General features: G+C 35.5%; 1 protein-coding gene across 9 annotated transcripts in view; it reads right to left on the bottom strand.

Moving 5' to 3' along the window:
• The window catches only part of BIRC6 (baculoviral IAP repeat containing 6), a 172,113-nt gene that overhangs the window by 95,676 nt on the left and 62,111 nt on the right, over nucleotides 1-14,326 (bottom strand). For 6 of the 9 annotated variants that reach the window (XM_051783015.1, XM_051783011.1, XM_051783012.1 and 3 more), the window contains exons 29-41: nucleotides 13,918-14,264; nucleotides 12,653-12,872; nucleotides 11,594-11,727; nucleotides 8,980-9,117; nucleotides 8,100-8,242; nucleotides 7,562-7,693; nucleotides 5,482-5,697; nucleotides 4,965-5,148; nucleotides 4,408-4,563; nucleotides 3,950-4,083; nucleotides 2,173-2,326; nucleotides 1,328-1,444; nucleotides 229-383 (exon numbers count right to left, since the gene is read on the bottom strand). In XM_051783015.1, coding sequence (XP_051638975.1) covers nucleotides 229-383; nucleotides 1,328-1,444; nucleotides 2,173-2,326; nucleotides 3,950-4,083; nucleotides 4,408-4,563; nucleotides 4,965-5,148; nucleotides 5,482-5,697; nucleotides 7,562-7,693; nucleotides 8,100-8,242; nucleotides 8,980-9,117; nucleotides 11,594-11,727; nucleotides 12,653-12,872; nucleotides 13,918-14,264 — 2,230 coding nt within the window. The remainder of the gene's footprint in view (nucleotides 1-228; nucleotides 384-1,327; nucleotides 1,445-2,172; nucleotides 2,327-3,949; nucleotides 4,084-4,407; nucleotides 4,564-4,964; nucleotides 5,149-5,481; nucleotides 5,698-7,561; nucleotides 7,694-8,099; nucleotides 8,243-8,979; nucleotides 9,118-11,593; nucleotides 11,728-12,652; nucleotides 12,873-13,917; nucleotides 14,265-14,326) is intronic. The other 3 variants (XM_051783008.1, XM_051783010.1, XM_051783014.1) reach the window with 2 other exon arrangements.

Raw genomic sequence — 14,326 nt, 5'->3', positions numbered from 1 at the left:
CAAAAATGTATACCCACTTTTTCAGCTGTAACAAGATATGTCCTCTGATAAAAGCTTTCAGCAGCTTGTGTTACATTATTAGTACTGTTGTCCATGAAAGATTCACAAGCAAAAAAGTACATAACATAACAGGTTACCTGAATCTTAAGTAGCAAGAAGTATAGGAAAACAACTTTTAAATTTAGAGAGAAATATTATTACAGCATTTCAAAGTTCAAAATGCTATACCTGAACATGGTGGACTTGTAGCATGGAAAAGAGTTTGTTGAAGCACGCGCTCAGCATAGGTATAGATGACAACTGCACAATCAACTGGGCATTTTGGTTAGCAGCATGTAATCCTCTCAGCAATGAGTCGTCTGTTCCACTAGGAGATTGCGTTACTAGAAAAAAAACAAGGTACCATCCCCCCATTAATTATTTTGAAAAGTTGCTAAAAGTAATTTCATTATTATTTCCTTGCATTTTATACTTAAGGAAAAGACACATTTTATAATTTACAAGAACATCTTCGATGCAGTGTTCAGTAGTGTTGGACTACTGACTACCATACTGTGAAAGGCATACTTGAATATCAGACATCTCCATCTCCACAAAAACCATTTGGAAAGTGAGTTATACAAATACATTTTCACAGTTCTTGCTAAACACATATTATAGCAGTGTCCTGATAACACAACGGTAAGACAAATAATTGGAACATCTCTTTCAGGCATTATGGCACAACTAGTGCAGACAATAATGAACTTCCAGAGAAGTAAAGACTGAGGATGTCACTAAACCTATTCCATCCCTAGATATTCAACCAATGACTGCATGCATATTAAGGTACCCAGAGGGCTACAAAGTAACACATTTTAACCAGATGGGCAGAACAACTCACTGAAAATAGGTTCAGAAGTAAACCACTCTATAAATGTTTTTAAAACAAAGTTTACTGAACAGCTGAGTTCAAAATTGTATGCAAATATTTTCATTCTCATCATAGAATAGGTGAAACTGGTGCAAAGCAGCTTTCAAACAGCAAGAAGGAAGCTTCACACAGGAAACTTAACCTTGTACCTATTTTCATTTTCTGATCCTTTCCCTCCACTGTAGTATAAAGTATTGTAGAAGAAATCATGCATATTTGACCAGTTTCACAAAATGTCTTAGAGGTACATATGTAATTCAAAAATCTGAATAAAGAACTATCTCTAAAGCTTCACCTAACAAGAAAATTCAAGCAAAATACAACTTTGTACTAATTTTTTCTGCAGTCACTTAAAAAAATTTCAAAGCATGATGATCATCATGTGAAAAGAATGATTTGACAACATATAGTTACATGTAGGAGATGTATTTGTTAATGCTTGTAGAATGGAATCAGCCTCCAGCGTGGACATCATTTTCAGCATCAGTTCAGCCTGCTGTTCAAGTCCAACTTCTAGACGTGCATCTAAAGCTACACAAGGCAACAAACAGGGTAAAACTGAATTATATCTAGGTCATATATAGTTAGTTACTCTAACTTCTTGTGCAGGCAATATAGATATACAGTATACAGTAAACTGAAAAAATCTCAGTATCCCTAACAAGAAGATTGACTTTTATACATGATGAAAGCAGACTGTAGAAACTTATACTCTGAACTGAACATAAGATTCTTATAGACCTGAAATACGTAATTAATAAAATACTAAATTTCTGTGAAACACACCCTTATTTCTTTTCACAGTCACTTTGACATCACACAGGACTAAATCTGCATATGTTTTTCCTAAGGCAACAGCTCTCAAACAAGAACCAATGTTTTTTTCCCCAGTGTCTTGGGGGAAAGATCTATCACCCTAGTTCAGTAGCGTTCCTTCAAACCAAACAAGTGTGCCACTTCATTCCTTAGAGTTAGAGCCAGCTAGAAAATAGCTTCCAAAATTTCCTGCAAAAACAGGAAGGATTTAAAACTGCCTATAGTGCATTCAAAAATGTTAGAAAATAAGATTTTCTGCTATGTTGGGCTGTTTTAAATACAAGTTTCACACCATATTCTCTCACATAAAAAAAATGTGGCATATGGGAAATGTAATTCTTTCCACGTAACACACAGATTGTTAAAATAGTGTGATGTGCTGAAGTGTCAAATACAGTATAACAGAAAAAAAACCCCGAACAAAACTTCACTTCATTGCTTACCTTGGGAGACTGATATGCTGACAGTCTGTGATCCATTTTTCTCTGTCGTTACTGGTGGTTTTGCAACTGGAATTCCAACACCTCCAATGTAAGGATTGTAATTGTAGGTGCCATATTCGGCACCCCAGTAATCGTACCAGGTGCTGCTTATAGGCTTAAAAATCAAACAAAACAAAAGAAAAAAGGAAAAAAATGAACGGCAACTCTTTAGACCGTCAAAAAGCTTTTAATGACTAAAAACAAAAACTGAAGTTACAAAAAATTAAAACCAGAAGATTGGATTCAATAGCTTTAGAAAATTTTGTTTCAATTCTTACTGCAGTATAAGACTGAATCCTTAGTGATTGTCAAAATCTAGCATGTAGTTAGCTGTCTCAGAGACTCAAGAAGCCAATTTCAAAAAGGTTATCATCGGTTTTTATTCACACGTTTGTACCATATCGTAAATTTGGAAGTAGAGTATCACACAAATATTTTGAGGAGTTATTTATCAAGAGAGAATACTACACTACTAACTGTACTAATTAAGTACCTTGAAGCCTCAGTGAGGCTCAGGGACTATTTGTACTGGCTCTGCAAAAAAAAAGAATTGAATAATCTCTACTTGTGTCTAAATTTAAGACACTAAGAAAGCATATGCATCACAAGAAAAAAAAGCAATGTAACACTGCATGAAGGTACTTTGTGTATGCCTATGTTTTTTATGGTGACATTCAATACCAACTCTCGTTTTACAGATACAGAAGCAAATATGAAGAAAGATTAAGAATGAAGAAGTGTTTTTATGCTGTTTGTTAGAGGACAACAAATGGGGCAATAAGATTATGAAGGTATCTGTAGATGAAGTGGACTAAGGAGTACTGCCACATGAAATCACAGTAGAATAAAGAAGGCAGGAAACATCAGTAACAAAAAATTAAGCAGTAAATGTAATTTTTGGTGGTAGGGTGAGATTTAAAGAAAAAAGTCTTTACAGGATAGATAATTCGCAGAAGGACATATGAAGAAATACAGAAAAAAAATTAGTGTTTTCTGAGCAAGTGGTGAGACAGGTAATTTAGGTTAATACAATGAGACTAACAGTTTAAGTCAATACTGAGAGGTGTGCAAAAACTCCAAATGTCATCCTTACAAACAAACAAAAGAGACTTGACATTTTGTTATGAACAGCTGTGTTTCTTTACAGCTGAAATATTTTTGGTTTTTAACACACATTGACACTATATATACTATTATGTCTAAATGTTATTGTACTACCTCTGATATGGTTAGCCCTCATTTTAAGTATGAAAGCATTTAGTAATTTTCTTGTTCCACAGTGAAATAAGTTTGGAAGTTAGTTGCTTCTCTTTGTAGTCTGAAGCCAGTTTGAGCACTGGTCACTGCTGACTTCCTTTTTTTTAAACACAATACTAATAGTATAAACTTTTAAGACTAATTGCAGCAATAAATGGTACCCTACTCTTAATAAGAAAGGACAGGACTAGATCTTATTTTTCCTTTATGTTATGCTTTTGTTGTCTTTAACATGTGCTGAAGTATGAGTAAATTCAGAACCTCTTCTTTATATAGGAATCTTCATCCAAAAGCAAGATATTTTGAGGTCAACTAAGACTGAACAATCTCTACATTCTTTCCTGTCATTCTGCATTAAACATTTATAAAAAACTAAAAGCAGGTCCAGGACATCAAATACCACTATTGAAGCAGTATAAAAGAGAAAGGATGTTCATATTTCACATGTAAAGGTTATCTTGAAAACTCAGGTATGATATACCTTGAAGACTTTGGCTGCAAGGGGATCTTTTTCCAAATCAATATCCAAAGGATCAATATCGACTTCCATCAGGTCTTGCAGTAATTCAAGATCAATGTCCTTATCTTTTTCCAAAGATGACAGTGGTGGAGCACCTTTGATTGATTAAAAGAGTATTAACACTACCAAGTAAAAAATATAAAACATAGATGTATCATACACTTAATGGGTAATTTCAAGTTTTTTAATATTACAACTTAGTGGAAAAAGTTAATAAATGCAATCAAGTTGCCTTTTAAAAATAATGGCAAAAATAACCATTTTTAGTTATCACAAAATTGTTCATAATCTGCCTATATCACAAGAAACTAAGTATCCTACCACCAAAAAATCATTGATTGGCACCTCGACAGATGAGTAAAAGTTTTTTTTACTCTTTTCAATATACATATATACATCAAGATTATGAAATAATTTACCTGTGATGTCATGTGTCAAGGGCTCATCTATTGTCTCCACTAACTGAACTGTGGACTGCTGGAGAGAGTCATCAGAATCCCCAGCCGAAGCACCAGCATCTTCTCCCAAAGCACTTTCTTCCATAGCTTCAGCTGCTATAGGTGCCAACAACTCTCCTATGTATTAAATTAAGCAGACAACTTCATTTCAAGCTTTATTCCAGTTACAACTTAACATCCCTGTGTCTAGGCCAACTGTCTGTTTTTCTTCATCTAACTCTAAATTCTCTAGGGGCTACTTCTTCAAGGGGAGAAGTTCTGAATAATTTTCAAATAATCAGGCTCATATAAATCTGACCTTTTCAATGCACAAGTCACTAATTCCGGATTGACTGTAATTGCAATTTTAAACTGCATTTTTACACACTAAACTAAATTTTATGATTTGCTTGTGGCTTTTTTTAATAGTCTTGTGTCAGCAGATTCTAATATAGTAATAAAAAAAACCTCCTAAAACATTAAAGGAAAAAAGATTCAAGTGCAATGTACATTCTGAAAAATATGAACTTAAAACAAACCTGCTAGAATATCCTGTAGCATACAAGTCAGAGAATACTGAGCCCATGCTCCTCCCCAAGAGATGTCTCCTCTGTTAAAGTCAGTTCCAACAAGAAGCAGCAATAATCGTTCCAATTGAGTCTCATTTACAATCTCACATAAATGAATTGTTGGTCTGGTAGCGTTTGCAATTCTAGCAAGAACCTATAAAAAATACATATGCCTATTCATATTTAATTCTATGAAGTATAAAACAGCTTTAATTTCTATGATTATCAGATTTTGTTTACAAGTAAATTAGGTATTTTTACCAGCTCAAATTTTAGAGTTTTGTAAGTGTAATTACATGAACATATTTTTTTAAAGTTAATTTTTCCAGGCAATTTTGAAGCCATCATATTCTAAGTTACACAAAAAGTGACAGATCAGACAAACTTCCTCACCAGAAATTACTTCAAATTTTAATGCTGCAGCTAATTTTTACCATCAAGCAAGCAGAAAGCTAACTTAATGTGGTCACTACAGAGTTCTGTTTACCTTACAAACAAAAAGAAGTAAATCTGCATGACAAGTAAAGTCCATGGACAAGAGAAAGAGTGCCAGCTTTTGCACTACAGAAATACAGCGTTCATGGGCCAGTGTAAACGGAAGTGGTTCAATTTCTGGAGTTTCCTTTGTTGTTGATACTTCTGTATCTAAAGAAGAACGAGGCCATTCTGCAGTTCTACGCAAGCGTATTAAGTCCTTGAAGTGCTGCAGAAATTAAATTTGAAAGAACAGTTACATTTTAAAAGTAACCTCTAAATCTTTTCCCAGTGAAGCAGTGATGCAGCAATAACAGTAAGTGTAAATCTTCTTAAGAAAATAAAAGAAAATCTAAAAATATTCGAGAATCTGGAATGGAATTCAGGCGCTATTGGCAGAAATTTGCTTTGGCAGCGTGGTATCTCAGGTGACAAACTCAAAACCAAATCCAGTTGTGCAGAGGTACCTTTATTAAGCCTTTATGTTTGCCGTAAAACATATTGCAAATATGTATTTTAGATGTATTTTTCATATTTCCACACCTGTACGTAAAGCTATGGTTACCATGAAGCAAACTGCATATAAAAATAGCTAATATGGAAATGCACCCTTACAAGAACACTGCTTTCTCAGTTCTTCACATTAGATAAATCAGCAGTAATTTCTAAAATTCTTAATACTTCCATGGTACAAAATGTGCATTAGCCACCATAAATTGAACTAGTTTGATAGTGGATCAGAGTTCTAAACTACAACCTTTCGACAGAGGGCCTACAAATTTAAGGGAGAAAAGAAGGTGCTTTTATTACTCCTCTCATGCACCAAGGGCATACATTTAGCAGCTCAGCTCATGGTATCAGCTGCACTAGCAGTTATTAGATGACACAAATGCCTCTTACAGTCTCACTTGAGAAGGAGCTACTGAAGGAGACCGAAGAAAGAGCTGTTTACTAACACAATGGTTTTGGTTTTCTCCTAAATACAGTACATGTTTTAAATTACTCACAGCTTGTCACAACTGAAAGTCATTAGTAGGTGAAAGAGCAAAACCTGCATGAAACATAGCTATCAAGTATATGGTAATACCATAACTAGAAGTTAAGAAATGGTAAGGGAAAAGTTCTTTAGTTCCATATGTTTTTTTGATGCAACATAGCAGCTATAAAGTGAAATTTAAATATCTGGACAGCATAGTTCAGCCAGTGGCTCAAGGGGGCCACCAGTGGATATAACCTGCTGGAATAAAGCAAAAGACAGTGCAGGAAAGAACACAAGCATGGTTAGTGAAAACTTAGGGCTTATTTTTATGCTACTGTTTATTTTTTTTCCCCATCTTTACTGGAAATTGTTGTAAGATTTCCCTTTAGATTGCCTGTAAGGTCCAACACTATAATCTCTTTCCATAGACCTACTTTCAGTCATCCTACCAGACATGAGTACTACTGAAACTAGTGAGTAAATATTTAAAGAGATATCTCAGTTTGGTAGCCAGAAAGATTTATACATTTTTTGTGTTCCTTGCAAAGTCCATATTGTCATCTCCACAAATCCCTAAATTTCAGCACCTCATCTCATAATTCTTTAACTACTACATCCACACTCAGTACCTGGGGCTTACTGCAACATGCCATAACTTAAGCAGCAAGTACTTTTAGGAAGCTATGAAGCTTATGAGAAAGTTCAAAAAACATTCTCAAAAGTAATATTTATTAGTTTGGGGAGACATAGGCATGATTATTTTCTCATTACTCAACCAGAAAAGCATCCAGAAGAGCATCAAGCATAAAAGCTAGCCATATAAAGTATTATTTTACGTTTTCATTGGTGCATGTCATCCAAAGTTTAATGACATGACTGGCATTCCCAAAGCTACAAGTTTATTAGTGATTTTGGCCACGACTACCTAAAAAACCCCTGCAGAAGGATAAACTGTTTTTCACAGAGCAGTAAATTTCTAGATGGCTGCTGTTTTCAGTATTAGAATATACCTGATAGCAGCCATGACGAAACAATTTTTTATAGTAAGGACAAAAATGACTTTGCAGGAACAGGTCTTTTCACACAAAGGACAAGAAGTCAGTTACAATCATACCTTTGAAGTAGCCTGCTTTAGTTTTGCCTGTTCTACTAAAAGTTTGTATGATGATCCTTTGTTGCTTTGTATTTTCTCTTTTTCCATCTGTTCCACCAAAGCCTTCTGTTTTGCTTTTAATAAGTTAAGTTGCTAAAAGAAAATGTTAATAGGAATAAATGAAAACTTAAGTAATAAGATGTTAAAAGGATCAGTATATGTTCATATGATAGCAATCTTCAGTTTGAATTGTAACTTGAGCTTTTAAAATACTTTTAAATCACAGCTTAGGTACTTGCACTCAGGTGTACTCATATTTAGAAAGTACATTATTGTCTAATATGGGTCACAGAGTGCAACAGTACAGTCCAACATTTGTTCTTCCAGTAGATCCCATGCCCCATGGTTTAAGACAAATGTCAAAGAAGTTAGGCAGCCTTTAGCTACAGAACCAGACCAATGCAAAAGCAAGGCTGAATGAGTCCCAAGGCCAAAGCTGTTCATTCTAGAAATGACAAATCCTGTAAATAATATATACTTATGTGAAAATAGCCACTACCGTGCTGGAAGTCACCTGTTTATGATGCACAAGCTGTTTTCTGATCTTTCGGGAATACAGTCTATCTAGGCTACTGTTGCCTTTAGTAGATCTGCTCAGACTCTGAGTGTGAAGGCTATTGTTTATAAAACTCCACTGGTTTCCTAATGCAAATAGAAAAAAAAAAGGATATATTAATCCATCTTATTAAATCTCACTTAACTCCAGAGAAAAGTCTTTGTGTTTCAGCAATGGTTAGCATCTCAATAAACTAAATACTAGCAAAACAAACAAAATCTAACTCTCTTAGCGTTATGCAATTATCACCCCTGACAGTAATATTTCTGTGTGATTTTAAAATGCAGTGGTACCATGTTGTTTTCATTATTCTTAAAAAATATATGGAGGTTAGCAAGACTGTCCTAAATAAAAATATCTGAACAGCTTCATAACATAAAAACTTTATGTTTTTATTTTTAGAAAAGATGTTCAAAGAAAACCATACCTAATCAGCACAATAACAACAACAAACCAAACAAAAAATGCACTTAAAAATACTGGATACAAATACCAAAACAGTATGAAGTCATACTGTTGCCCTTTCTAACACTACAAAGTGTTTCAACTCTCTCAGTTGTATAGTCCACAGCCACAGGACAATATACAGACATTTTACAACCCAAAAATCTATCCTGCTTTTTTTTTCCTTAAAAAAATGAAAGAAATTGTATTTCTAATGAGAAGGGAATGCAAAGAAGCAGATAAGAGTGTAAATAAAATTATCATAAAATCCATTTTTAAAATCTCATTTTTCAAGTGAATTGAAAATACATTTTTAGTATTTGAACAGTTCCTAAAGCAATACTCATAGAAGTAAGTTTTGATAATAAGTGTGATATACCTGTCAAAAATCGTTCTCTCTCTTTTCCATTCAGAGGTTTCTTGGCTGTGGCTGCTTCATCTTCAACAGTAGCTACATAATCCAGTAGTCTGGACACCAGCATTACAACCCAACTGATCATGGGAATGTCTAAAACTCCTTCAAAATAAGCAGATTTGAGAGTCTTAATTTGAAGCCATAATAAACTTCACACATACTTTACTAGGCCACTCCCCTCTTTTTTTTGTTTTTAAAGAGGATAAGAATCTGAGCACTCAAAAATGAGGGGAAAAACCAAACATTCAGCATAAAACTTAGATGCAAAACAAAATATCACTGTTCTCTCAGTTTGATGAAGTCAGAAGTCAAAAGCCTCATCTCTACTATTCAAGCTAAAAATTAAGCAGCATTTTTTCAAAAAAGTCAAAAATTATGTCTAAATTTCCTAAATACAAAATGCACAATGACAGTTATTTGCATTAAAGTACATAAACCAGATGTCTCAAATTCCATAGTGTGTAATTCCTCCATCAACCAGGGCTCCAACAAGACAGTTACAACCGTGCACACAAATACCTTAAGTTTTATTCCTTTATTAGCGTATTTCCACGTAGCCACTTGACTAAGATGCAGGAAAGCCAAGACTGAGTTCAGACTAGATTAACCACGCTGATGATTAATTAATGACTGGCTATTGCCTACTCCAGTCCCACACTTCAAATGCTGTGGTTTTGTACGGGCAGAAGGGAAAAAACCAGATCTTGCACATTGTTCAAGAAAAATCTTTGTGTGTGTGGAAAAGTCTAAATGAACAGTTCTAAAGTGAACTCATGAGTGCTCAACAAAGACCAGAAACCTACAAATAATGACCACTTAATTACAGTCATTATGCAAATGCAATACTTCTACATAATGTCAATACAGCAAGGACACCAGTACTAGAGGTTTAATGCACATTTTCATACCTGTGCTGCATGCTGAGCCACGTTTAACTACACTGTGCTTTTCATGCACTGACTTCAAAAAAGTCTAATTAACTCAAACTATTATTCAGTCCAGACCAAACAAGAAAACTAAGGCCCAGAAACGACTTGTCCAAAATCACATGTAGCTGGCATCCAAGCAATAGGATGCAGCCCGACCTGTTAATTCCAGTTTCCTGATCACACTGACAGAAAACAGCCCACCCCAAGCAGGCAGAGGAAGAACCCGAACAGGTAGGTCCATAACAGGACCTGAACAGGAACAGGACTAAATTGCAAGAACAGAAATGAGGAGCAGTGGTGATTACTACACACCTTTCTAGTTGGCAGAATAAAAAGAAAGGAGACTGCTGCAGAGTGAAGTACATACCTTTTCATACTTGACTTTAAACAAGAGTATTTCTTTTCATATCTCACAAAAAAAAAAAAAAAAAAGAAATTCTCAACTTCTCTCCCTCCAAGTGTCTCTCAAACTTTTCAACTTCTCTCCACCCACAACACTCACCTCTCGCTCTGATTGTCCTTTGTTTTTTGACTTTTTCCCCAACAAGTTTTCACCCTCTGACCCTTAGTTATGTGTGATAGTTCTCAAACAGGAATTTCTTCTGCCATACCTGATGCTTCCGCCACACATAATATTGCCCTAGTACTCACCTGTACTGTCCAGGAGGAAGGAAGCTGGAAGACCAGCAAACAAAGCTCTGAAGTATCAGTTACCTCTGCTTCCTAAAGTCCTCCATGAGGACAACTAGTAAGGCAAGAGCTATGAAAGGAATTGGAAGCTGTGGGGAGAGTGCAAACAGAGGTAGAGGAGATGTAAGCTTGGGTTTGCCTCAAACTAGTTAGAGACTATAGCAGGATATGGCCATGATAGAGAAAGTACAGGGTAGACCAGTGGAAAGCAATAGGACAGCTTCTGACACCAGCTGTATGTTTGTTTACATCAGGAGACAAAGTAAAAGTAAGGACAGAGTCTCAGCTGGTATCTACAGACTTCACAAGGCTAAGAATTTTAAACAATGTATCTTCTGTGAGGCTCCGCTACATACACATAACAAATGAAGTAGCCTACAGTGGGATGTTTTTAAAAGTAAGACTTTGGTTCAACCTCGAGGTGGTTAAGAAAACACCCAAAGAAAATCGAGTTCGAAGACTATAACTTCAGTAATTTTTTGGGGTCAAAAAAATGTAAATTCCTCATAATCACCAAAAAAAAACCCAAACTCCATGTAGCTTGCAGAAACCATATAGATACACCTAACAAAGTTGTCTTCATATCTCTGTTTCACCTCAAAAGCTTGAAACTTAGAAAGGATCTCATGAGCAAAAAGGACTATTTCTTTCCAAAATGTTAAATTCCAAAGTCACTAGAGCTGTCTACACATTGGATGCTCCCCACACTCTGTCAAAGTTTCCTAACTGAACTAAAATCAATCAAATAGATTTTGTTCAGATTTAAATGGGATGGGGGAGGAATCTCTTTGACCACCTAAAGAACAAGAAGATTCATCACATTTTGAAAGACAACTGTGTTTTGGAAATATAAGTAAACAAGCAATTTCTTCTTTTATTACACCAAAAACTGTGAGTTAGTCTCTCAATTTTCTAGCTTAGAATTAATATGAAAATAGTTTCCCAAATTAGAGGGCTACCTTCAGTTCTTCTGTGCACAGGTAAATGAGGTTGCAGTGGTGACAGCAGGTTATCCAGGAGATTAAGTAAACTTTCTAAAACACCACTGTTGCTAAGCGATCTTTGGCCAATGCAAGAAAGCAACATGAAGACCCTAAAAATAAAATTTACATATTTAAGATTTTATCTCCTTTTCAGATTCAGTAATATTCTGAAACACCCCTTACAGAACAATATTGTCCTAGTCTTTCATCTGAGACACAAATTGCTACAGAAAGCAGTACTGAGGCCCAGCAAGTGAACTGGATTTCACATCCTATTGTTTTAAGGTTAATGCAGCATTTTAGGGTGAACATTTTCTCTTTCACCCTCAAGAGGCCAGCAGAGCCTTCCACACCCAAAACAAGATCTCATCCATTTCATTTGCTATTACATATTACTGAATAGCTGGGACAGATAATTAAATCCATGTATTCTTATATCCTTGAATTAATTAATTTTAAAAAAATATGAAAATATAAATGTTGCTGTCCAAAGAAGGTAAAAAGACACAGAACAGCAACTATGTCTGATTAAAACAAAATGCTAATGTTTAAAATATCAAATACCTCAATCAATACTCTGAAATAACCAATACATCTAACATTCAGTGCTCAACTCTACACATGCTTCTCTTATCTCAGTGTAATCTTTTGCATTAAATGCTAACAGTGTACCTTCCAGCCTCAATCCTACTTCCAAATGCAGTAGAAGAGCAGCTCTATGATGAGGGTACATTTAAACTTGATAAAGGAGGACGCCAGTTTTGACACTTGGGAGCAATCCTGCTAGGTATGCAAAGATCTCCAAGTAAGGAAAACCAGGAACTTATTGTAGTGCAAGCACCAAATAGGTGAAATAAATAACTGCAATCAGACATTTATCATTTGTAATACTTTTTTGGGTCTATTTCTTAAATCAATGAAAATGATGGATAAGTATCCTTCAGTCATATTTTGTCAATTCCAATGTTAAGTTATGAACAACAAAATTACTTCAGTGATCCACAGGTAACTTATCAATATACACTTATATCTTACCTGTCCTGTGGGAAAATGAGAAGTTGTTCTGAATTGTATAATTCCTGCAGGACGTTTGAGAGAAACTGACCCCACCACCTTTCTCCTCCACAGAGCTGAACAAGCAGAAGGCCAGTATGCAATCGTATCTTTGGGGTTCCACTAATACACAGGTGTTTAAATAACTCTTCACAAGCTTGAGCATGAAAAGTACTTTGCAGAACCACAGGAACCGAGTGTCCTTTAAGAAAAAAGAGCAACTATGTTTAAAGAGACAGTGACTCGAAAACATAGCAACAAAAAGTTTGCAGTAAGGTTTTTAAATGACTAGGATTTGACTAAATGGCACAGGAGGAAAGGAGGGAATACATGGGGAGATGGTAATTTGCAGGTAACTCAAAGACCAGGCCATTTGGTCAAAACCAAATCAATTCCATGTCAGTGGAAATACCCTCCACCCCGAGTCTACACAAAGCAAAAACCAAACCATCACCACACTTAAGAACAAACTGGCACAGAAAATTACAAGACAGCAAAAAAAGCAAAAAGAAAACTAAATCAAAACAAAAAACCCACTACTCCTACTAAGACTTTTCAATTTCAATTCTCCAAGAATTATTTCAATGACAAGCTTAGGAGATAAAAATCTTTACTGGATATTAAAAAATCATGAACTGAGTAGAGATACTGGTTTTATGAATTCCCCCCCACCATCCTCCTCGAGGCAATTTCTACTTCCCCTGCCCACTTCTAACTGCCTAATCAATCTCTAGTGCTGCAAATGCTTCAATGCTTACAGATCCTTCCACAAGGTGATTCTACTTATGAAAACAACATGACTATTCTGCCTGAGCAGTTTTTTGTTACTTCAGCAAACTGGATCAACCCACAGAAGGATCATGTGACTATCTGAACAAAGGAATATGCAGCCAGGACTACAGAAAAGGGAGAAGGACCTTGACACCTTCTCCTATATTTTTTGGAAAGTGGTTAAGTCAGCTTGGTGCCACTGATGAAACTGTACACTTATGTTACCAGCTACTAAAATCATAGTAGATGTAGCTTTGAGCAACCTGCCTAGTAGATGTCCCTGCCCATCGCAGGGTGTTGGAGCTAGATGGTCTTTAACATCCCTTCCAACTCAAATGCAATTATACATTTCTATGATTCTACATCTAAATATAGTTCAAAAGATTTACAGTAGGAAAGTATAGCTCAAGAAATAGAAATACTTGTAAATTGTTTCTAAAACATGACAAGCAATAAAACCTCAAAAAAATACTAACCATTGGAAGAATGAAGCAAACTAAGCAAAGTATCCAGTAAGTATCTAATGATGGTGCGTAACTGTTCTGTGGATGACATCTGAATCAACTCTTTTGGATCAGATTGCTCCTTGAGAGTTTTCCTGCTTGCACCTAAAGCTACTTTGAGCCTCTGAACAGCATGGTGAGCCAAGTTGAGTTGAAGCTGTAGCTGAATGCAATCCTGGTAAGCAGAAAATACTCTGCTATCTTCTTCTACTGCTTTGTCTGGTTTTCTCAAAAAGTACTGGGCATTGTTAGCACTATTGAGTGGTGGCAGGTCAATACTCTGCAGAAGAATTTCTAACCGATGACATGCCAAATTGTACCTAAAGGGAAATATTCGAAGAACACAATTCAATACACATTAGCAAACAGCAATATATTTGAC

This window comes from Manacus candei, unplaced genomic scaffold (genome assembly GCF_025592945.1).
Source record: "Manacus candei isolate 608988 ecotype Guabito, Panama unplaced genomic scaffold, ASM2559294v1 h1tg000017l, whole genome shotgun sequence".
Lineage (NCBI taxonomy): Eukaryota > Metazoa > Chordata > Aves > Passeriformes > Pipridae > Manacus > Manacus candei.
The sequence above is the reverse complement of the archived record's forward strand: the minus strand, read 5'-3'. Positions and strand labels throughout refer to the sequence as shown.